Source organism: Acartia tonsa, chromosome 8 (assembly GCF_053477335.1).
Source record: "Acartia tonsa isolate MP-2025a chromosome 8, ASM5347733v1, whole genome shotgun sequence".
NCBI classification, from domain to species: Eukaryota; Metazoa; Arthropoda; class Copepoda; order Calanoida; family Acartiidae; genus Acartia; species Acartia tonsa.
The window spans coordinates 40,738-66,275 of NC_137267.1; the positions used below are offsets into that span (position 1 = coordinate 40,738).

At 30.4% G+C, this 25,538-nt stretch overlaps 1 protein-coding gene across 1 annotated transcript; it reads left to right on the forward strand.

Annotated features, from left to right (window-relative positions):
- The first annotated feature begins 115 nt into the window (after positions 1-115).
- On the forward strand, positions 116-24,421 carry LOC145325542 (uncharacterized). Its single transcript, XM_080168519.1, has 28 exons — positions 116-125; positions 534-964; positions 5,677-5,746; positions 6,738-6,779; positions 7,204-7,260; positions 8,566-8,667; positions 10,342-10,482; positions 10,948-11,046; positions 11,285-11,383; positions 11,556-11,651; positions 11,824-11,919; positions 16,745-16,843; positions 17,121-17,219; positions 17,861-17,959; positions 18,304-18,402; positions 18,601-18,699; positions 18,824-18,922; positions 19,029-19,130; positions 19,619-19,717; positions 20,303-20,401; positions 20,495-20,593; positions 20,689-20,742; positions 21,040-21,135; positions 21,322-21,420; positions 22,023-22,121; positions 22,576-22,674; positions 23,263-23,364; positions 23,887-24,421. The coding sequence occupies exons 1-28, from the start codon at positions 116-118 to the stop codon at positions 23,907-23,909; spliced, it is 2,808 nt and encodes a 935-aa protein (XP_080024645.1). The 3' UTR covers positions 23,910-24,421.
- Positions 24,422-25,538: the final 1,117 nt, after the last annotated feature.

Consider the following 25,538-nt stretch of genomic DNA (forward strand, 5'->3'; position numbering starts at 1 on the left):
ATAAAAATGCCTGGGATATAAAGTGATAAGACAATGCCTAAGTCTGGTTATTTGTGAGGTCTAGGAATAAAAATCAGACTGCAAAAGATTATAATCATTATCTTTACACAGAAAAATGGCACAAGGTGAGAGTTAGGGGGGCAAAATGAGCCGACAAGCGATTTTTGACGGCGCACAGCGACGTCGTGCTTCATCCAATCAGGGATTTTTTTCTCTTAGACCTCACAAATAACCAGACTTAGGTTGGGCAAAAGGTCCCGTGAGATTATCTCAAACCGTTTGGGCGTGGCGGGCCAAAAACCGCAAAAAATGGCCTAAAAATTTACCAGCCTGTCATTTCATCAAAGAAATCCATCAAAAAATCACAATTTGAAATTTTAATTAATTAATAACTTTTTTCTCATAAGAGATAATGACACAAGACTTTCACTTGGTGAAAATTTAGCATTGTGGGCCGCCTAAACTGGGGTGATGGGTTCAGTGCCCCCCACACCCACAAAGTGGGCATACTCTATTGTTAGCTAAACATACAGATTCTGACGGCTTTGATCACCCTTATTTTCAAAAGCTAGATCCCAACCAGGCTGCACAGATACAATTTAATGATTTTGAAACATTAAAATCTGAGGTTAGTAAAGCAAAATCCATGAAATGGATAGATGGCGATATTGCCAAATGGCTTGTACCTGATGAGCCTATTCCCGGTAGACTCTATGGTCTTGTTAAAGACCACGTTGATCCCGAAAAATGGCCCCCTGGGACAACAACCCCACCTTTAAGACCTGTCGAATCAGCTAGTGGTACAACTTTCGAAAATGCCAGTCATTTTGTTGATATTCACTCTAATGATCTAGTCAAATCATTACCTAGTTATTGGGCAGACACACCAGACATGTTACGTTGTTTTGAGAAAGAAAATTCAAAAGGGCCACAACCTCCAGGATCCATTCCTGTGACCCTTGATGTATCAAGTCTTTACACTAATATTCCATTAGCTCAAGGAATATAAATCTTTACTGCCTTTTTAGACACTCGTAGTGATAAAAGTGTCCCCACAGTGTTCCTAATAACACTTCTAACACTAGTTCTTAAATGCAATGTTCTAGTTTTTAATGGTCAACATTATTTGCAGCTTATTGGAACTGCCATGGGCACCCGTGTTGCCCCTACGTTTGCATGCCTTTTTATGGGCTGTATTGAATATATGATGTTAAAATCTTGGAAAGGTTTAAAACCTAACCTTTATAAACGCTACATTGATGATATATTTTTTCTATGGAATGGGACAGAACAAGAGTTGCTAAAATTTATAGAACACCTTAATAATTTTCACCCATTTCTTAAATTTAAAGCTTCGTATAATTTTGAGACAAAATCTGTAGCTTTTTTGGACACTGTAATTTCGATTGATTCAAATGGTTTTATAAAAACAAATCTTTATGTAAAACCTGGCAAAAGATGTTCTTATTTACTTTTATCTTCTTCACATCCAAAGCACATTACTGAGAACATCCCTTATTCACTTGCTCTTAGATTAAAAAGAATATGTAGTTTAAACGTAGATTTTGTACAACAATTAGATTTTTTGAAATGTAAATTATTATCTCGTGGTTATAAACTTAATTATATATTAAAAGCATTTGAACGTGTATCTTTAATCAGCAGAACAACAGCACTTCAAAAAGTTGAGAAAAAAGTTGTAAACAGGCCAATTTTGAGTTTACAATATGATCCCCGCCTTCCCCATATTTCAAATATTTTATTTCGATTCTGGAAGGTTATGATACAAAATCCCCAAATGAAAAAAGTTTTCCCAGAACCGCCGATGGTGTGCTGGTCCCGGCCAAAAAATTTTAGAGAATTTTTGATTCGAGCACAATTGCCTAAAGACAATAGACCTTCCAGAAATAAACTAGGGTTTAAACAATGTGGTTTCAATTGTATGTTATGTAAATTTTCGCCTAAATTTGTTAATAATATTGTATCATCTGTAACACATGAAACTATTCCAATTTTATCTTATTTGACTTGTGACTCAGAGAATGTAATTTATTGTATAACATGTACCAAAGACAATGGAAACTGTAAAACACACCCACAATATATTGGACAGACTGGCTGCAAAGCAGTCAAAAGATTTTCTGAGCATAAAAATTCAATTTCACCTAACGCAATCACAGCAGTTGGCCAACATTTTTCAGAAAGTGGCCATAATTTCAGTCATTTACAATTTATTCCTTTTGAACAAATTAAAAGCAATAATCCAAGGATTATTTAAGATTAGCCAGAGAAAAATTTTATATTAGAAAACTTGAACCTTTGTTAAATCGCAGAATGTAAATTTGTTAGTCAAAATGCAGTTGCAATTTTTTTTAAAAATCACCAGTTATAGAGCAGCTGTGCTACTATAGACACCCCACAAAACTCAAACCTTCCCCCTTCCCCTCTCAATTCACATTATTTTGACCGCTTCCCCCTTCATTTTTTGTACAACCATCTTATAGTAAAGTCATACATATTTTTTCTTAGTGAATTGTTAGTACCTATATAATGCTTTTTTTGCTTTTTATCATAATTATTTGTTATCAAAGTTAGGTTTAAATGTTTTACCCTTAAAGAATGTTTTATCATATACTTATTTTGTTGTTTTTTTTCCAGATGCGATTGATAATGAGTATTTTTTACTTGAAATATATTTCGGAATGATGAAGTAGACTTTTTTTCCTTTTAAATTGGGTTGAGAAAGATTTATAACTGAATAGTTTTTTATCGCGTTTTTTCAGTTTTTCCCCTTAAAGGAGGGGAAGGAGTCGTTTTAGAGACTTCAAGCATCTCTTAGATGTTGAACAACTGTTTGAGGCAGACATTTCTTTACTCGTGTTTGATTCGCCTCCGGCTGACCGTTCAGCCGTTATTTGCCGCCGAAGGCTTGATTTTTGGCGATTCTTGCCGTTTCCGAGGTTTTGATGGACATTTAGGAGGGGAAAGAGTTGTCCAATCAAGTTGATGATGAAGTACATTTTTGTAGGCAATTGCATTTGCTAAATTTTATCTAAAGTAAAATTTTTTGTACCTCTAACCGGTTTTGCTCCAGCTGAATTGATTTACAGATACCCTCTAAAAACCGGAAAAAAACAGTTTTTTATAAAAATCTCGGCCGGTTTTAGCCAAATCCGGCTCAAATTTTGCATGGAGTCATCCTTTGGTATTCCCCACTGTTGATACTTGACTCGGCAAAATCCCAGAAAAGTGTGGTATATCTACCCCCCCCCCCCTCAAAAAACAAAAATCCCCCCACCATTTTTAAATTTAAATTAGTGGTGGAGTGGGGGCTCTCCAGGTAACAAGTAATTATACCTCTTGGAGCAAAGCCCCTAGAGGCTAGGGGTGAAGCCGCTAGTTTTATATAAAGCGAAGGTCTGAAAACAGATATTCATACAAAAGAACACTTGTAGAGTGCAAAAACTCCTGTTTAAAACTATGATTTTTCACACAGACCCCAACGATCATTTTAAAATCATAATTTTACCCCTAAAAAAATTCTTTTTATATGCATGGCATAGGTCTGAAATCAGATAGTAAAACAAATGAACATGTAGAGTGAATAAATTCCTGGTCAAGTTTGCGTTAGAATTTCAATGCCCTATTGTTTCCAGATTTGGCCTATCTATAAAAAAATCAAGTTTACCAAGGCTAACAACATTTTTACAATGGATTTAGAATATACGTGGATATTATGACAGGACAAAATTGTGGTTGCTATCATGGATATTATATATTGGCCAGTTTGTCCATCCAGCAAGAGAGAAGAGAATGTGGTAAAGGAGAGGGGGGGGGGTTGTCGTCCTAGGAATCTTTTTTATAAAACTGCTACAGGAATCATGATCCAAAGTCATACTTTTCTAGGACCTATGAGAACCTACATTGTAAAGTAGAACTATATTGATTCAGCCATTAGCGAGATCCTTCATGACAGATGGACACACACATACACAGATCCTGTTACTTTTATATAAGTATAGGTCCTGTTTACAACAAAAAAATAAAAACGTTCCTGCTTTAGTTTACCAGGGATCTTAAGTGACAATGACCAAAAAATTTAGTACACAAAATTACCCCTTATGTATATTTAACATTTAGTGGTTGAAACAATTGGACACTTAACTTAATTAACCTACCAATTAAAATTCAACAAAAAGTCCACAATAAATATAAGCCAATGAATAATAAAAATATTATAAAACTTTGGGGACTAGAGCAATAAACTGTCCCTCTCTCTCTGGTATCACACACACACACATTTAAATATTCACTCTCAAACACGCACATAAGGGCTTGAACGCAGGAAAACATACACACACCCTTGAATAAACATTCCCAAACACACACACACACACATACACACACACACGCACACACACATACACGCACGCACACACACACACACTTAAATAATCACTCCCAAACACACACATACACGCAAGCACACACACACACACGTGCACGGACGCACACCTACACAACACCTCACATTCTACAATATAAGTACGACCCCTGAAATATTGGTTAGAATCTTGGTGAATCACCATTTTTTTTAAACTTGGTGAATTACAAAAATAACAGGAAATAGTGAAGGTTATTTAACATCAGTTCTCTAGTGTCTGTGAACATGAAAACACTTAGCTTTGTAAGTTTACTATTTAGTTGCTTAAACCTAGGCCTATATTGAAGCCTTTCAGAAAAATAGCCCAAAACCTACCTAAGATATTTTTCTTAAAATTACAACCCATTCAAACTAGAAATTTATGACATTTTTTACTATAGACAATAATCCTTATGTAATGGGATATTATATTAATGCAGTGATTATAATATATTGTGTAGAATTTTTTATGAAAACTCAAATTAAGATTAAGAAATTAATCCTTGTTTTGTTTGGCCTGAAAATTTTGCTCCTTGAGGCGAATTAAAGTTAATTTAATCCTAAAATTTTTCCATATCTCCACAGAACTGTAATACAATGAAATAACTAATTATTATTCCTTGTCAAACTATTGTGTTGTTATTATATCAACATAAGTTTGTAATCATTATATTGTTTTGTCAACCTAAATCCACATATCATATCCTAATTCATAACGTAATAAGGTTATTTGTCTGAAGCCTAAGATTTTAATAAATACTAAACCAACTGGGTTCTTCATTTCAGAAATGCTTATATTTAGATTTAAGCCTTAAAGATATATAATAAAGTGATTAATTAAGTGTAGCAATTATATGATCACTTTTTATAATTAAGTGTAGCAATTATATGATCACTTTTTATAATTAAGTGATTAATTAAGTGTAGCAATTATATGATCACTTTTTTAGTAAATTAAACCATAATTGAGAGTGTGTGAGCTTTTGGATGGTGGATACATCCACTATGTATACATTTCCTATGTAATCTACATACTCAATCAAAAGTTAAGAAACAAATTTGAGATAGATTGTTGAATTTATTTGTAAAAAACTCCTAAAAGTGTAGTTCACTTGAGATAAAAGGCTCATTTTTGTGAAAAATTTCTAACTATTGCAAATAATTGTATTTGTCTTTTGCTGCAGAAGAGCTATGCTACTTGTTTTACATATGAAAATTATTCTACTTCAAATACATGTTTTACTAATATTTAGGTTTGTTTGATATTGTATGTTGGAGGCAGGGTATCCTGCAATAGTTTGTTCTATCCTTCTTATTTTAGGGGTAAGATTTGTTTTAATTTTGCAGAACATGCCCAAACTCTTCAAGCTACCAATGACTTGGGGTTTACCTTGTGTAGCTCTTATTTTCAATACATTTTAGAGATAGAGAGGAGATTTTCTATAAAACCTAGGCATTATGAGGGAAAGCATGGTTTAAAATGAAAAAAAAAATTGTGAAATCAAATTTGGGTGATATTACCAGCCAATGATATATCCTATTTGTAATTTGTATTGTCATTTGTTTAGAAGCTGAATCTCATGAAATAGAAGATAATAAGATATTAGATTATGAGGATAGAAAGTCTAGTGAACCAAGTTATATTACCATTTTTGTAATTCTAAAGTTTAAATTTATTTCAATATACAGTGCATATGCACCTAGCATCTAGGTACTTTTGTAGTTGATGTAACAGAAGCTTTCTTCTGCTAGCCCATGCAGAAGTTGCAAAGTTAAAGCTAACTTTTTGCTTAACTTCAAATAATCGATAAATTATTACTTGGATGTTGCACCATATCTTTATTTACTTTATTAAAGTTATGCTCTCAGCTGGCTTATATAAAGAACCCTCCATCCCCTACCCTCCCACTGGATGAACAAACTGACCATATTAGCAAGCTAAATTGACTACAAATTTTCTATTGTCAATATGTCCATTCTGAAATTATTTCTTAAATTTCTATACATTTGTTTATTAATTTTGATACTTTTCAACATTTAAAGAGTTTCATTTAAGTTTTATAATGAATGTATAATAATATACATATAAACCAGACAACTACCATCCAAGTGGTAGGGACCTTCTTTGTCTGCTAGCAAATTGCTTTCTTTATTGTTTTGTTGTAGCGACTTGGCTGTTTTTATATTTCTGACGCTGTTTGCTGATATTCAAAGACCAAATTGAAAGTCAGCAAAGGATCCTTACCTCATGTGTAGAGTTACATAAAGTGCATGCTCCCTCTATTCTTTTACATTAATATATAAATCTTTTTAGGAACCAGGCCTGTGTTTGTAACCCGTATCATTAGGAATAACGGTAATGCATTCTTAAACTTACTTGAATACTTTTTTTGTGGGTCTTCCTGTGTATTTTCTTTTTTCCCAAGCCTCTTTTGTTGTTCTGTTTGATGTAATCTGTAGTTTTAATTTCAAAAGTCCCCCTTCCCCCTTATATCTTGGAAATTAAAAGAAATATAAAGACAGAAGCAAAGTTATTCATTGTAAAGATATAGGAAGCTCACACCAAAATTTGTGTGAGGGGTGCATGTGGTGCACACAAAGACATATTCACTAAGACTTAGTTCTTTAGAAGAAGCTTTGCTTGTTTGTCTCTCAGTTATCTTGTGTTAACTTGTTCTTCCAAATGCTTGGCTGTTTTTCTTAATTTTATGATTAAGAGCTGATATGCTAGTTGTTTTACATAGGATTACAATTTCTTTTACAGTTAGATGTTTTACTAGGTTTAGAAGCAGAGAAAAGGAGATTAGATTATGAGGATAGAAGGGCAAGAGAACCTGGTGAGTTAAATTCTCATTTTTTGCTAAAGTATATTTCTTTTTCAATATATTACTCTCTTTGCCTCAAGAAATGATAAGAGCCCACCCCTCTAATGTTGTTCTTTGTGAAGTATTCAGAAGCTTTAACCCATTAGTGCCAAGCGCCACTTTTATGGGCCTATCGAGCTGAAAATCTTAGGGAAGCTTTATAATGGTAAAAACGGAATTCCAATTTTTTTGTTTTGCTCTAGTGGCGTGCACAGGAAAGTTGCAAAAAAAACCGGTTCAGCCTGGCCATAAATACCAACCAGGCATTATGACCCGTTTGGGGCGGTTTCCGCCGGCATTAAAACCCGGTTTTGTAGTAAAAACCCGGTTATTTCAACCAAAAATTGAAAAATGTAATTTTTGAACGCCCAAAGTGAGATGAACACTTTTTAGAACTTTGATACGATCCGTAATTGAAAACTACACAACCTCATGTAATCTATAGAGCTACAAGTAATATGCAAAGCAATTTATTTCAAATTTAGTGTTTCAGCTATAGGTACCACCCTTTTCGGTTAAAAAAACCCAGTTTAAAAGACACACACTACAAAAAAAGAACATATAAAATATGGGTGTTACATATCAGAAAACGAGCATAAAACTATTGGGTTACACATATAGAGATTACTAGGGTTATTAGGGTGGCTCAAACCCTTACTAATGACGTAAACTGTTATTTTTATTGGTTGAAAAGTTAAAACCGGGTAATAAAAACCGGTAATTAAAACTGTTGGGTATTTATGGCCAAGCCAAACTGGGTCATAATAGGGCATAAAAATCATATAAAAAATAATAGTTTGAATAAAACGAATTAACAAATAGATGTACTTGTCAATAAACATTAGATTTCACGAAAAAAATCAGCGACTTTACTAAAAAAACAAATAAAGTTAGAAGGGGTATTTTGTATTTTCATGATTTTCAAATTTTGTTGAGCTATACCAGCAAACGGAAGTAAGCTAAACTGCCTGCTCCAGGGGGAAATGAAAGCCAGGGTAGTAGAGGGTGGATTCATACTGAGAATGATGCAATTATGAAGCCGGAAACCGGTTTTAATGCACTAATGGGTTAATTCAAATCCAAACCCCCCTCAGCTGCCCCCTCCCCCATCATATCTCAGAAACAAAGTAATTCATAATAAATTTCAGATAATATTTTCTTTAAAAAATGGCACTAACAATAGAAAACCTGAAAAAGTAAAAAGTAATATAGGACAGAAAAAATGTAGCTGTGGTAATAAAAAGGTTTCACATGATATATATATATATACTTGTTTAGAAATAATAAAAGCTGCTTGTAATGGAAATGGATCAACTGAACTTGTAAAAGAGTTACTGGATGCTGGAGCCAATATTGAAGAAAGAAGTTTGAGTGGGAAAGGTAGATTTAGCATGTTTTGCTGCTTTTTAAGCTAGGAATTTATCTCTCACAATGAGAACATGTAAATTTAAATTTTTCACATTTAAACATTATTTTGACAGATTAATTTGGAAATCGTCTTTTCCTGACTGTGTAAAATTAAAAAATTTTAATAGATAATTTTGGCATATCAAATCATAAAAAAATAAATGTAGTTGATACATTTTAGTTTATATAGGATGATAATTACTTATTGTACAGTATGACCCTCGAAAAAGTATTTTTAAGCATCTGTAGCCCTTATTTCTCAATGAATTATTAAAAAATGCATATGTCCTTGTTCTCCATAGTATTCCACGTAAGTAGCTATAAAAATATTTTTTTTACCTCCATTAACACCGGAGATTTTTAGAGCTAAAGTTTTGAAAAAGTGACTGAGAAAAAGAATTTTTTTTTGTTTCTCTTATTTTTTGGATAGTTATATTATGTTTTTCTGGCAACTGAATAATGAGACTCAAAGAAAAACAAGTTAACTAAATATTTCTTTTTTATTCCACCAAAAAATATAAATTTTTAATGGCAAAAAATACTACTGAATGAATTGATTATTTGCAAATTTTAGATTATTTATTAACCTTTATTTATAGAAAAGGATTAATTATGACAGTTGCTCCGCCTACTTTTCTGACATCTCAATTATTTAATAGGGGGTAAATTAAGCTTTTTAGACTAAAAACTCATTATGTTTTATTTTTATTTTCTTTATAATTTTTTTGTTATTAAAGTTAGAATTGTGAAACAAAAACAATTTTCCTGCTATATTCATAGAGATTTATTTGGTTTTTTAATCTTAAACAATTTTGCCTAATAAGTAAGTTTTTCAAAATATCATTAAACTAAAAAGACTCAAAAAATATGTGTAAAAAAATGCTTTTTACTCAAAAACTAAATTTTTTATTTCATTTTTGTATAAAGTTTCTGCTAGTAACAAAAATAAAAGGATTTCTAGCTTAATTTTGCTAAAAAAGTTGTTTCATGTTAAAAGTTACTTTTTCCTCAGTCACTTTTTCAAAACTTTAGCACTAAAAATCTCCGGTGTTAATGGAGGTAAAAAAAATATTTTTATATCTACTTACGTGGAATACTATGGAGAACAAGGACATATGCATTTTTTAATAATTCATTGAGAAATAAGGGCTGCAGATGCTTAAAAATACTTTTTCGAGGGTCATACTGTATTTTTGTAATATTGCTCATACTGTAATGAACATTGAAAATATTCTGGTAATGTGTGATCACAAGGCAAACATTAAATTTCTCTCTCCCTTTTGTAGACAAGTTTTGCCCTATGTTCACTGTATTGACAGAATAATTTGGAAATCTATTCCAGTATGTACAATATTACAAAAATGAGATACAAAATATAGTTTTTTTTTAATGAAAATGTATAAATTGCTGTATTATAAATTGATACAAGTAACATTTTTTAATTGACACAAAATATAATTACAAAATAAAAATTTTTTTATCATAATTACTTTAGTTGAACAATCACCCTCCCACCTTTTGTCATTTTGACTAATATCAAAAACATAAATGGGCTATAATTGATTTTAAAGTGTCTTTTTTATTCAAATTTGTCTACTTAAAATTTTTCTTTAATATAATAATGTGTTCATAGAAATACTTTTTTAGAATTTAGCAATAGACATCCTTTTGCTTTTGGAGAGAAAGTGAACAAAACAAGTCTTATTTGTGCAACTGCATCAGAAAATAAAGAACTAATCTACCTCCTTCTACAATATGGGGCAGATGTCAATGCTTTGGATTCACAAGGTTGGTGTGATACTATTTACTGCAGTATCATAATAATAATTTTTTTTGCAATAAACTTGTGTAGCAGTGTATGTTTTATCTATCCATCAAGATCTGATAAAAGGCTGAATAAATTGTTTCAAAATTTTCATGGAATATTAGTTGGATTGGTTTAAGAAGATTCTTTGTAAAAGATTTGCCCCAAGAGGTACTGGGAAGTCTCCATTTTTAAGAATTCTTATTAAAGCTATGAGACTTTACAAAAAAAATTTCTTGTCAAAGCTATATACTATTTTTATCACATTTTCATTAATACTATAATATATATATCCATCCATAAATACAACTCTATATATTTTATAATTATATGTACAGTGTGTTGTGTTTCTTTTTTAATAGAACAAAAGTATTACTTAATATTACCCATTTACCAGTGATAAAAATTTATAATCAATATCTTCTTTTCATCATTTGGTCTATTTCTAGGATATACCAGTCTTATGCTGGCAGCAGAGCAGGGTAACACAGATACAGTTAAGATTCTTTTAGAACATGGAGCTGATGTCAACACTAAGAGTGATTTGGGTGAGTTACATACTATTATTGTCACATTATCTAACTATTCACCAATCTATATATCTATATACATTTATGAGAATCAAATTGTTATTGTAACTGAAGAGTATCATTATGAAACACAGTGTATTACTTATAACCTCTGTTACTCATCCTTTGTTAAATCATAATTATTTAACACTGTTATAATATTAAACTGTACTCAAAACAATAAAGTATATTTTAAATCAAATATGTATATAAATAGGAACTACAAGTCTTTTGAAGGCAGCAAGTTCTGGTAACACAGATACAGTTAGGATTCTTTTAGAACATGGAGCTGACATCAACACTAACGATGTATATGGTAAGTTACATACTATTATTATCATGATAACTATCTATCTATCCATCTATCTATAGCTGATGTTGAAACTAAGAGGAGTGAGTTACACAATTCTTAACATTTATCTCTGTGTATATATAAATATAATCTAACAACAAAATATAAAACATAAATTTAATATATATTTATACAGGAAATAGTCTTGGGCATGCAGTAGAGAATGGTCACACAGATACAGTTAGGATTCTTTTAGAACATGGAGCTGTCATCAACGCTAAAAATGAATATCGTAAGTTACATACTACTAATATCATGATAATTATCCATCTATCTATAGCTAATGTTAAAATAAAGAGGGATTGGGGTGAGTTACACAATTCTAAGCATTTATCTCTGTGTATATATAAATATAATCTAACAACAAAATATAAAACATAAATTTAATATATATATACATACAGGAAATAGTCTTATGAGGGCAGTAGAAATGGGTCACACAGATACAGTTAGGATTCTTTTAGAACATGGAGCTGATGTCAACACGAAGAATATACATGGTGAGTTACATACTATTATTGTCACAATATCTATCTATCCATCCATCCTTCTATAAACATTTTTTATATACATTTGTGTTATCTAAATTCATATTACTACTGGTGTAATAATGTAGTGCAATATGTTTTCATTCATTTTTTTATGGAATTGGAGGAATTTTATTCATGCTTCATTACTAAACACTTTTCCACAGTTATTAAATCAAAATTAAGGTTTTAATCTATTTATAGCCAAAATAACAAATAATTCATGAAATTTACTGAACCATCATATTATGCAGATTTCAGAATTCCTTTGCATATATCATTAAAAAACTTTTCAAAGTAAAAGCTCTGGTATCTGGCATTGTACTTATCTAAACCAAAAAAAATAGGCAAATCTGAATTTGCAGAATAGCAGCTTTAATATTCATTTAGGATGATTCTACTGTAAATATAAAATGTAGATGCAGCTTTTGGTTACAAGTTTCCACTATTATTTTTTTATTAATCAGCACCACGGAAGCACAAGATCTCAAAAACAGCATTTTGGTTAAAAACTGGCGAACCAAAAAGATATGCAAATCCAAAACAAATCAATGGAAAAGCGATTTTTTTGCACTTTTCTCCTGTTTTAAAGATTGATTAATAATTTTTTAAGGGATTTATGCATTAATTATTATGAAATATAGTATTAGTTAGAAATGATTGATTTTTAAAAAAAAGAAATATTAGAAAAAAAGAAATTCGACCCCTATCACTTTAGAGGTCAGCTGCTTGCCTCCAGTCTTATGGATGTAGCCTAATACATGTTAAAGATGAAAATTACTCCCAAAAGTATACAAAAATTATTTTTGATGTGTTTAAAAAATCCATTTTAAAATCTTGATTTTGAGGATGATGACCTTTCAGATGCTCCTGTTGGTGATGATGGTGAGTTAAATGTTATCTAAGTACATGCCCATTACAACAACTTGTCTATCAACCTATATACCATTTTTTGTAGTCATAGCAATCTCCATAGAGCCTCACGACAAGAAATATAAACATCTTTTAAAAATAACAGTATTTACCTTATGAATTGGAGTAATTGAAATTGCAATTTTTTTCTTTTTTAATACTGCTTTGCTGGAGGCTGCTATGAATACAAAAATTGGACCATAGTTCAATATATAAGTTGTCATCATGGTCATGCATTTTGATAACATTTGGCTCACCATCACTACCTGTAGGAGCATCTTAAAGTCCATCATCATCAAAATCAAGATTTTATAATGGATTTTTTTAACACATTAAAAATAATTTTTGTATACTTTTGGGAGTAATTTTTCTCTTTAACATGTATTTAGCTCCATAAGACTGGAAGTCAGCAGCTGTCCTCTAAAGTGATAGGGGTCGAATTTCTTTTTTTCTAATATTTCTTATTTTAAAAAATCATTAATTTCTACCTTATACTACATTTCATAATAATTAATGCATAAATCCCTTAAAAAATTGTTAATTTATCAGAATCAATCTTTAAAACAGAAGAAAAGTGCAAAAAAATCGTTTTTTCCATTGATTTGTTTTGGATTTGCATATCTTTTTGGTTCACCAGTTTTTAACCAAAATGCTGTTTTTGAGATCTTGTGCTTCCGTGGTGCTGATTAACCCATTAGTGCCGAACCGGGCATTAAAACCTGGTTCCGAAAAATGGAAAAAAAACTGGTTTCCGGCTTCATAATTGCATCATTCTCAGTATGAATCCACCTTCTACTACCCTGGCTTTCATTTCCCCCTGGAGCAGGCAGTTTAGCTTACTTCCGTTTGCCGGTATAGCTCAACAAAATTTGAAAATCATGAAAATTCAAAATACCCCTTCTAACTTTTTTGTTTTATAGTAAAGTTGCTGATTTTTTTCGTGAAATCTAATGTTTATTGACAAGTACATCTATTTGTGAATTCGTTTTATTCAAATTATTATTTTTTATATGATTTTTTTATCGTTTTTTTACGCCCTATTATGACCCGGTTCGGCTTGGCCATAAATACCTGACAGTTTTAAAACCCGGCTCGGTTTCGGTTTTTATTACCCGGTTTTAACTTTTAAACCAATAAAAATAACAGTTTACGTCATTAGTAAGGGTTTGAGCCACCCTAATAACCCTAGTAATCTCTATAGGTGTCACCCAATAGTTTTATGCTCGTTTTCTGATATGTAACACCCAAATTTTATATGTTCTTTTTTTGTAGTGTGTGTCTTTTAAAACTTCGAGCAATGGGTTTTTTTTACCCGAAAACGGCGGCACCTATAGCCGAAACACTAAATTTGAAATAAATCGCTTCATATTATACTTGTAGCTCTATAGATTACATGAGGTTGTGTAGTTTTCAATTTCGGATTGTATCAAAGTTCTAAAAAGTGTTCATCTCACTTTGGGCGTTCAAAAATTACATTTTTCGATTTTTGGTCGAAATAACCGGGTTTTTACAGCAAAACCGGGTTTTAACGCCGGCGGAAACAGCCCAAAACGGGTAATAATGCCTGGTTGGTATTTATGGCCGAGCCGAACCGGTTTTTTTTTCAACTTTCCTGTGCATGCCACTAGAGCAAAACAAAAAAATAAGAATTCCCTTTTGACCATTATAAAGCTTCCCTGAAACTTTCAGCTCGATCGGCCCATAAAAGTGGTGCTCTGCACTAATGGGTTAATGAAAAATTAACGGTGGAAACTTGTAACCAAAAGATGCATCTACATTTTATATTTACAGTAAAATCATCCTAAATTAATATTAAAGCCACCATTCTACAAATTCAGATTTGCCTATTTTTTTGGTTTGCAGTTTAATTAATAAGACATAATACAGGAAAAAATTACTATATAGCAGTGACATACAATAATCATCAAACTTGATGAAAGAGGGCTCTTGTTTCCCTAAAAAATGTTTTTTTCTACTGATTTTTACTAAATCCAAGATTGGAAGAAATATTTACGGAGTATTTAGATGTGCAGTTGATTGTCTTTTTCTCCATTTATAGATAAAGCTAAACTGTTTGACATAGTTCTCTTTTTTTCCTTATGGTTAAGCCTACTTTTAACATAATCCTTGCTTTTAACCAATGTATAGTTACTTAGAAATTGATAAAATATGCACTATTTTTTATTTAATATCAAATACAATAACAAAGCTAAAAACAGGTTTATTATTAGTAACCAAGTAATTTAAGTTGGCCTATATCTCACCTACCTTCAATTACAAAATTAAAAATAATGATTGCAGTATGGAATTTGTGACAGGATTCAGAGGCAAATGGCAACTTGGACCGCCCAAACACATTGCGGCATAGTTTGTAGAATATATTATATCCACACTCAAGAAGAATGAAGTCACAAACACCTTTGAACGTGTGGTAATTCCAACTTCTGAACTTGTTCACAAATCCTTATGCAACGCTAGGTATCTTGGCAGAAAAATATTTCTTGGCCTAAGAAATATTGAGAGCAGTTGAATCCGGAGTTGAGACTATAAACTGGTCCAAAGGAGGTGATTTTTTTGATTCATTCACAAAACTTGACTTGTCTCCTTTAAAGGAGTGTAACAAAGATAATATTATAATCCTCCATGCCACTGGCAACAGTATGCTAGTCAAAGAACAGCACCAACTAGCTAATGGACAGTATCACCTTCTTTACCCACAACTCCTCAATGATGAACAAGCTGCCCTTCATATAGTCCTGCTGTCACAAATACTTGTCAAACTAACAAGTATTTTCATAGGGAAAATAGTTATGCTTGATCCTTTTCCAAAACAAATAGAGAAATGCGCTGACAACCGTGACCATGCTTTTGTTGACGTCACAGGCAACCCAGTCAACATGATCAACTACACTCTTGCTGTCTCCAAGTATATTGACATGTCACCCGGTCTCAGCCACGAACATGTTCACTACATCAAATATCCTGCTGTGCTTGGTGACAACTTTGCTGCCATCAACCACACCGACGGCGTTTAACTACAGGACAGCGACACACAAACACTTTCAAAATTTGTGTTTGGTCTGCCAACCAAACTCAACAAACCAACTTCCAGATTTAAGAAGAGTTTACAGGTACAGCTCTCTTCCCTGCTATCAAAGAAGAATATCTTCAACAGCAACACCATCATCAACACCAACAACAATGCAGAGGATGACAACATCAACATGAAAAATGGAATCAATACAGCCATTAAACTTAAAAACCAGTAAAACTATATCTCACCGCTTTTACTTTATCTTATCTTTTTTTAATATATACGTATTTAATCAATATTTTATGTTTATTTCACTAAAACCAAATAAATTATAGAATAATAATAAAAAAATAATGAAGGTGCAATATTTCTTTATAAACAGTCTGATAAAAGAGTAATCCAAATATACCAAGTGGGTTATTTATTGTCCAACACAATAAAAAAGGATATTATCATTTTAAATTACCACTAAGACAGTGAGGTACTTTTTTGTCAATAATACGAATTTAAAATCTTTATTTCCTAATTACTACGTTATTAAAACATGAATTGTAAATTTTATGTCATAAAATGAATCATTAACAGTTAGTAATTTGTTTCAACTATATATACTATTTAGCAGGATCTGTGACTGTGTCTTCTGTACCAAAAACTAACTGCTAAACTGATATGCTTCTCCTTTGCAATGTAGCTTAATTGTCATAGCTTTATTAATATTTTGTAGCCCTAGAAAAAAAAAATCCCCTCCTCAAACTAAAATAAAAATGGCTGGAGATCTGACCTTACTATACATCACAATTCTTACATACTCTAAACTACTTAATATAATAAATTTAATATATTTATATCTAGGAAGGACCAGTCTTATGGAAGCAGCAGTTAGGGGAAAGACTGATGTTGTGAAGATTTTATTAGAAAATGGAGCTGATATTAATGCAAAGAGTGATAATGGTTAGTTACATAATACTATCATTATGCAAACTTTCTATTATATCTATTTTCTTAATTGTTTCCTTATCAAATCTGTCTATATTTCTATATACTTATCTTACCATAAATCACAATATTACAACTAATATATTTATATAACTGTTTGTGTATCTATAACTCAAATTTTCCATTGATATATCTGTTTATATATCCATTTTTATTATTTATCTAAAATATATTATCCCTATCTGTATCTATAACTACCCTAAACTAATAAATTTAATATATTTATATCTAGGAAGGACCAGTCTTATGTATGCAGCAGAGAAAGGAAATACTGATGTTATGAAGATTCTATTAGAATATGGAGCTGATATCAAAGAAAAGGATAATTATGGTTAGATTATAATTGTTATTATAATACATTATTTTCATACCAATTGACCCACAAAAATGTATTTTTTAGCATCTGCAGCCCTTATTTCTCAATGAATCATTAAAAAATGTATATTTCCTTGTTATAGATTTTTACATAAGTAGATACAAAAAATTTTTTTTTACCTCCATTAAATTTTTAGAGCTAAAGTTTTGAAAAAGTGACTGAGAAAAAGTAACTTTTAACATGAAACAACTTTTTTAGCAAAATTAAGGTAGAAATCCTTTTATTTTTGTTACTAGTAGGAACTTTATACAAAAATGAAATAAAAAATTTAGGTTTTGATTAAAAAGCATTTTTTCAACACATATTTCAAATTTCTTTTCTCAGTCACTTTTTCAAAACTTTAGCTCTAAAAATCTCTGGTGTTAATGGAGGTAAAATAAATCTTTTTATATATGCTTGTGTGGAAATATGCACAGAGAACACAGATATATGCTCCTTTTTATGATACATTAAGAAAAAAGTAAACCCAAAAAGATACTTTTTCGTGGATCTTACTGTATATCTCTCTATCTATCTTATTATACATATATATTCATTCATCTTACTTAAATAATCACTACTAAAGACTATTATAAATGTAATATATTTATATCTAGGATATACCATTCTTATGTGGGCAGCCCAGAATGGAAAGAATGGTGTTGTGAAGGTTTTATTAGAATATGGAGCAGATATACATGCAAAGAATAATGATGGTTAGATTATTATTACTATTTTTAAACATTATTTTCATAATATCCATCAAAATATCTATCTCAATGCAAAGGATATTATATTTAGGCATTTTACTCTAATAATAATCACTTTCTTTTATCATACGTGTTGCGTTTACAAATGTAAACAATGTATTGTAAAGCTGTACAATAATGGACTACTAAAAACAAAATATCCAGGAAAATATAGATTGCCTAACTAAATTATCCAGGGTTTATCTATTTTATTATAAATCACAATATTATAATAAAATAACTAAAATGTATCTACACAAAACTACTTATAAATTAAACTACTAATATAAATTTAATATATTTATACCTAGGATGGACCAGTCTTATTTATGCAGCAAGGAATGGAAAGATTGATGTTGTGAAGATTTTATTAGTAAACAGAGCTGATATCAATTCAAAGGATAATGATGGTTAGATTTTTATTATCCATATAACACATTATTTTGAAAATTTTTTTAATATCCATCGAAATATTTTATCCATTTATCTCTCTATTTTTCTTATGATACAAATGTATTCATCTTACTAAAATATATTATCTCTCTGTGAAACTATAACTCTACCCTAAACTTCTAAAAATATAATACATCTAATAAATTTAAATTTAGGATGGACCAGTCTTATGTGGGCAGGACAGAATGGAGGGACTGGTGTTGTGAAGGTTTTATTAGAGAATGGAGCTGATATACATGCTAAAGATAATGATGGTTAGATTATTATTATCATTTTAATACATTATTTTTATAACTTATATCTTATATTATCTCTCTGTGGATCTATAACTCTACTCTAAACTACTTAATATAATAAATTTAATATATCAATATCTAGGAAGGACTAGTCTTATGCATGCAGCAGAGGATGGAAAGACTGATGTTGTGAAGATTTTGTTAAAAAATGGAGCTGATATCAATGCAAAGAGTGATAATGGTTAGTTACATAATATTATTATAATACAATATTTCTATCATATGAATCTTAATTTTTCTTTTTGTTTATAAATAAATCTATGATAATCCAATTTATTTATATCAAGGAGAGACCAGTCTAATGTATGCTGCAGCAAGGGATAGAAAGACTGATGTTGTAAAGATTTTGTTAAAAAATGGAGCTGATATCAATGCAAAGAGTATCAGTGGTTAGTTACATATTATTTTTATAATACAATATTTCTATGATATGTATATCATCTTAATGTCCCTTTATTATATCTGCTTATATTTCTATCTTTACTATAAATTACATTATTATACTTCTATCTATCTATCATTCTGTATATCATATTTATCTATCTATCTATATAGATATTCTAAAATATGATAAAAAAAGTCTTTGATTTTAAGAATATGTTTGGTTTATCCTGAACAAATAATTTTATTCAGCCTGTATATCCACTGTAAACTCTGATTTACCTCAACTTACTTTGTGGTTTTAATATTATCATTTCTTTTGATTGGGGGTACAAATTAGTAAGGGGTTGGCGGAGTGTGACAGAAGGCAATTTTTCAGGGTTCAGCCAAACAAGAAAAAAAGACAGACACACAGTTTTTTTTTGCCATATGAAAGTATTTGCAATATCATTAATCTTGTAATTTATAAACTAAACTAAAATTTACCAATGTATAGGAAACTCTGCATTGATCCTAGCAGCTAAGAATGGACATTTAGATATTGTTCATGAGCTTATTAAACATGGAGCTTATGTAAATCATAGGAATGAAGATGGTAAGCTTTCCTTTTCTACCATATAAAAAATTATATTTTACTAACAAAATCATTGGATTACTTGTAAACCATCTATCCCTGATGTCTGTCAATCTGAAGCTTCAAAACTTAGTAACCAAAGAACTGATTAGGCTCCACTCTTCAAAGAATAGTGCTTTTGATTTTGTGGTGAGTTTGGGCTATTTTTGAGGGTGTGGACAACTCCAAGAAAGAAAATATTATCCTCCCACCAAATTTTTTTTCTTGTAAGAAACTATAAACAAGAGAGTGGGAGGGAAACCTCACCACACCTTGGGGTAAATTTCTTAATATTATTTAACTTTTAGACGAGCTAGTTGTCTGATTTTGTGCGTTGTCTTATTTTACATAAGCTGTGACTAAAACCAAATTTGACCCTTTTATAAAGTAACCTAAAATGAGAAAGAAATTTTAGAAATTTTTGGCTGATTATCCCTTTTTATTATAAATTTTCTCAAAACAACCACATAGATAGACCCATTTATTGCTTTGCTTTTCTTTTAATTTAGCTACCTTTGCATTACATACATTAATCAATAAAAAGACCATGAACTTAACTTTATGTAGGATGGACTCCATTGATGTTGGCAGCTCTTGAAGGACATGAAGCAATTGTAAAGTTCCTCATCATCCAGGGAGCTAATGTGAATGATAGGAATGTGTCAGGTCAGGTCCTTATCTCTAGTAAAATATCTAAAGAAATTAAAATAAAAAAGTGTAAAATATCTATTTATTTTCTAAATATATATATCTAACTAGGATGGACCAGTCTTATGTATGCAGCGTATCATTGCTACACTGATGTAGTAAAGTATTTATTAGAATATGGAGCTGATGTCAGTGCTCATGATGTTTATGGTTAGTTTTATAATACCATTACAATAAATTATTTAATATACATTACATTATAATATTTAATCTATTTATACAAAAATGTAAAACTTTTAAACTAGGATTTACCAGTTTGCAGTTTACAATGGAGAAAAGACACAAAGAATATAGTGATGGTAAGGATTGATGATTTGTTTTTATCTAACTCATAAATGCTTTATGTTTTAAGGTGCATCTGTGTTTACACTGTAAAAAAAAACACAAAAAGTTGATAAATTCTATAGCTGCAGTAAAAAAAACAAAAACAAGCAAAAACATAATTAAATTGTATGAAAAGGCCTTTGTTTAATTAGTTAAATAAGGGGGGTTTGAATAGGGGAGTTAGAAGTGGTTAAAATTAAAAAGCTTTTTTTGACTGGCAAACTAGTATCTCCCCCCTGTGGCAAGTCTCTTCTCCCACATATTTTATCTAGGATACACCAGTCTTATATGGGCAACACAATATGGTCAAAGTGATATTGTAAAAGTATTATTAGAACATGGGGTTGATGCTAATTCAAAAGATGATGGTAAGTCATACATATTTTATTACAATACTATATTTTGAATTAACTTTCTTAATACCTTTTGTATTTTGCCATTTATATAATCATCTAAGATAGTTTATATCTTTTAATGCAATACATTTTAAATAAATATATATATATTACCGTAAACTACAAAAATTTGTGACATATTTTTAAATTTATTTTAAGAAATGGCTGTTCTTATAACTGCATCAAAAAATGGATACACTGATGTTGTAAAGATACTGTTGGAACATGGAGCTGATGTCAACACGAAGGATAAAGGAGGTTAGTTACTTAATATTGGGCATTATCCTCTTTGGAATTTTTTTTGGAAAATTTGAAAAGCTTTAAACCACACACCCCAACCCCTCTGATTACAAATTTTAGGTTAGGTTATATGGCTAGGGTGCCGAGTGCCTGGGGTTAGGCAGGCCAGGGGGCTGTGCGATGCGGCCATGGTCATTATTTTGTAGTTTGTAGAGGGTGGGGGGGGGGGAGGTATGGTATAAAAATTTTTAAATTTAGGAAAATATTCCTAAAAGGACTATACCCAATATTGATATAATATAATGTATATTATCTCATAAATTTTACTCAATTAATGTTAGAGATTGATAGATTAATATTATTGAAATTAAAATACCATGACAAATGGGGACTAAAATGCTCACTTGGTCTGTAATACCATAAATGATTTGTTTTTCAGGTTTATACTTATAAAAAAGTACCTAAAGGCAAACATTTTTAAATAAAAGGGATTAAGAAGCAATAAATGGGCCAATCTATAATATAGTCAAAAATTCTATATAGTATCATTTTCCCTTCTGGAATAGGGATACTTAATCTAGTATTTCATAAACTAAAATTTGTGTGATATCTCTGAATAGGAAACACTCCATTGCTCTATGCTGCTAAGAACAGACATGAAGATATTGTTCAAGAGCTCATACAACATGGTGCTGATGTGAATGATAAGAACAAAGACAGTAAGTTTTCATTTTTATCTTCCTGCAACATGAAATTATAAAAAATTTACATTCAACATCTAAATCTTTTTTCTTCCTTGTTACTTGTTAAATATTCTAAGAATAAAAATATGATCTAAAATAATTGATTACTTTGATCAGTTACCATGACTGCTGTAGATAGAATTTTCATACAGTTTTTTGTCCCAAGTCTCAAATTGCCCAACTTAAAGAGTTATTGGTTTGTAAAAAAAGGAGAGGGGTAGGCATTTTGCCACTGATTAATTAGGTAAGAGATTATATTTTCTTAAGATGAATTACTTTTCTTAAGATACCTTAGATTATTGATCTGTTTATCTATATATTTCTAAATCTTTTAACTTATCCATATCTGTATACATCTATCTATATAACTAAAGAATATATATGTAACTTAGAAGAAACCTTTGCGATTAGTGAATATATGTATATCTAGGAACTACCAGTCTTCATAATGCAGCACTCTATGGAAACTCTATTATAGTAAAGATACTTCTTGAACATGGAGCTGATGTCAAAACTATGAATAAAAGAGGTTAGTTACATAGTACTTTTTATTTATATACTTTATTTACATCTTTATTATATTTTAACTAAATAACCATTTTTACAATATCTATGTATATATCTATTCAGCCTTTTTTTCAAATCATCTTTCTATCCATATAATTATCTATGCATTGTATCATGTACAGCAGAATGTGCCAATACCCTGTTTCGGCACACTCTGTTTCACTTGGGGGAATATTTGCAAACTCTGCTTAACTTAGGGGTATATTGGCATATTCTGCTTTACTTGACAAAATATTGGCACATTTTGATTTACTTTTTGTCTTTGGCAAACTCTGCATGACTTGATCCTATTCATCTTGCAATCTTTATTTATATCTATCTGTCTATTGCCTAATTGTCTATTTCTATTAATCTATTTATTGTAATAAAAACCCTATATGTAATTAAATTTGAGTATCATTTTGTATTACAAATGTTATGATGTACTTTTATTACATACAATCTTCTCTCTCTATCTCTCTTCTTAAACTATAACCTATCCAAACTATCAAACCATATTACTCCAATAAATTTGATTATCTATAAGTTAAATAATCAATAAATATTATAGGCAGAACAGCTCTAGATGAGGCTCATATAGAATTTTCTTGGGACAATAAAGAAATAAGAAAAGAAAAGAGAGAAATAGCAGAAATTCTTAGAAAACAACATGGTAAGCTTGTTTGTATTCATTGTTACTTAAAAACATATTTGTCCCTTATTTATTGATATTGAAGTATAGTTGGATCATGGAAAGAAAAGGAAATAGTGTGTTTTGTCTGATTTTTAAATTGGCTTTTGATAGGTTATTTTAGATAGGTAAATTTTAATTTCCTTGCAGGGTTAGGAAATTGGCATCAATTGTTTAGAGCCCCCCACAGGGGCTAGAAATAGGAGAAAAGCTACAATAAAACTATGACAAAACCTGCCTCTTTGTTTTCATGATCTGTGCAGTCTTATGTTTAAATCTTAAATTAGATTTTTTTAAAAATTAGATAAAAAGTATATTAATTATCTTGGATAGAAAGACAAACAAATTCTAATATCTATTGTATACCTATTAGTGCCTGTTGTACAATACAATCCTTATAATAAAGTAAATGCCTGTCTAACAAATACCCCTCAATACCATTTGAGGTTTCTAGGGGTGTATCCACTAGTCCTAAAGTAAAGTAAGGTTTTTGATTTTTTTTAGATGATGCTAACTGGAGAAATTGAATTCATCATCACCAAAGACCTCCCATTAACCCAGAAAAATTATCCGCAAAATCAACAGCAACATCAGAAACTTCCACCCTTCCAACCCCTGCCCTTTTCCAAATGGCATTTCCTACCTTACCAAACCACTAAACCTCACCATCTCTTATGCTAACATCCCTGCTATTTGAAAACTATCCAAACTATTCCCCTCCTCAAACTTGGTAAACCCCCCTGACCTTTCCACAACCAACTTCACAATCTCTATCCTTTGTCCTGCATCTAAAATAAGGTGTGAGAGGATTTTTGGTGCACAACAGGCATTTTGTGTGAAAGCACCCAAACATTTATGTATATATCTATCTATTGTCTTCTTGTCTGTCTAATCATCTGAAAATATTTAGACTGCACATTCTGCCATCAATCTATTTAGGGCAGATTTTTATTTTGAATATTTTTTGCGTATAACTTTTAGTACTTTTCTAATTCTTTTATTGTACCACATTTACTTTTAATAAATTATTTATATATAATATATAATTATTTTCATAGTTTTTATGTAATATATAATTACAATTAACTTAACTAATGATTGAAAACAAGAAATATTTTGCAAGGTTTTGTGCTTCTCTTCTCAAGGATGTTTTCTATAAGCATATACTTTTAACATAGAATATGAAGAAAATAAGCTATAATGTAAGATATTTTACAGTATGACTTTGAAAACATTGATTGCTTTATAAAACTAGATAAAATGGAAAACTAAGTTAGTTAAAGGGAGTGTGTATGTAAAAATTCTCATCTGATTAAATCTTAAGCACATATCACTATACTGATCAACCAAAAACGTCCTAATGATAACAATATTGAGGATTATGCCTTGATTTTCCGATATTTTCAGAGGGAAAACGGAAAAAAAACAGGAAACATCTGAACGTTTTCATTTTTAAAAATGTTTCTAGGGATATTTAACTTGTCATATATACAGCATGACCCTCAAAAAAGTATTTTTAAGCATCTGCAGCCCTTATTTCTCAATGAATTATAAAAAAATGAATATGTCCTTGTTCTCCATAGTATTCCACATAAGTAGATATAAAAATATTTTTTTTACCTCCATTAACACCGGAGATTTTTAGAGCTAAAGTTTTGAAAAAGTGACTGAGAAAAAGAATTTTTTTTTGTTTCTCTTATTTTTTGGATGGTTATATCATGTTTTTCTGGCAACTGAATAATGAGACACAAAGAAAAACAAGTTAACTAATTATTTCTTTTTTATTCCACCAAAAAATATAAATTTTTAATGGCAAAAAATACTACTGAATGAATTGATTATTTGCAAATTTTAGGTTATTTATTAACCCTTATTTGAGAAAAGGATTAATTATGACAGTTGCTCCGCCTACTTTTCTGACATCTCAATAATTTAATAGGGGGTTAATTAAGCTTTTTAGACAAAAAAATCATTATGTTTTAATTTTATTTTCTTCATAACTTTTTTGTTATTAAAGTTAGGATTGTGAAACAAAAACAATTTTCCTGCTATATTCATAAAGATTTATTTGGTTTTTTAATCTTAAAAAATTTTGCCTAATAAGTAAGTTTTTTAAAATATCATTAAACTAAAAAGACTCAAAAAATATGTGTAAA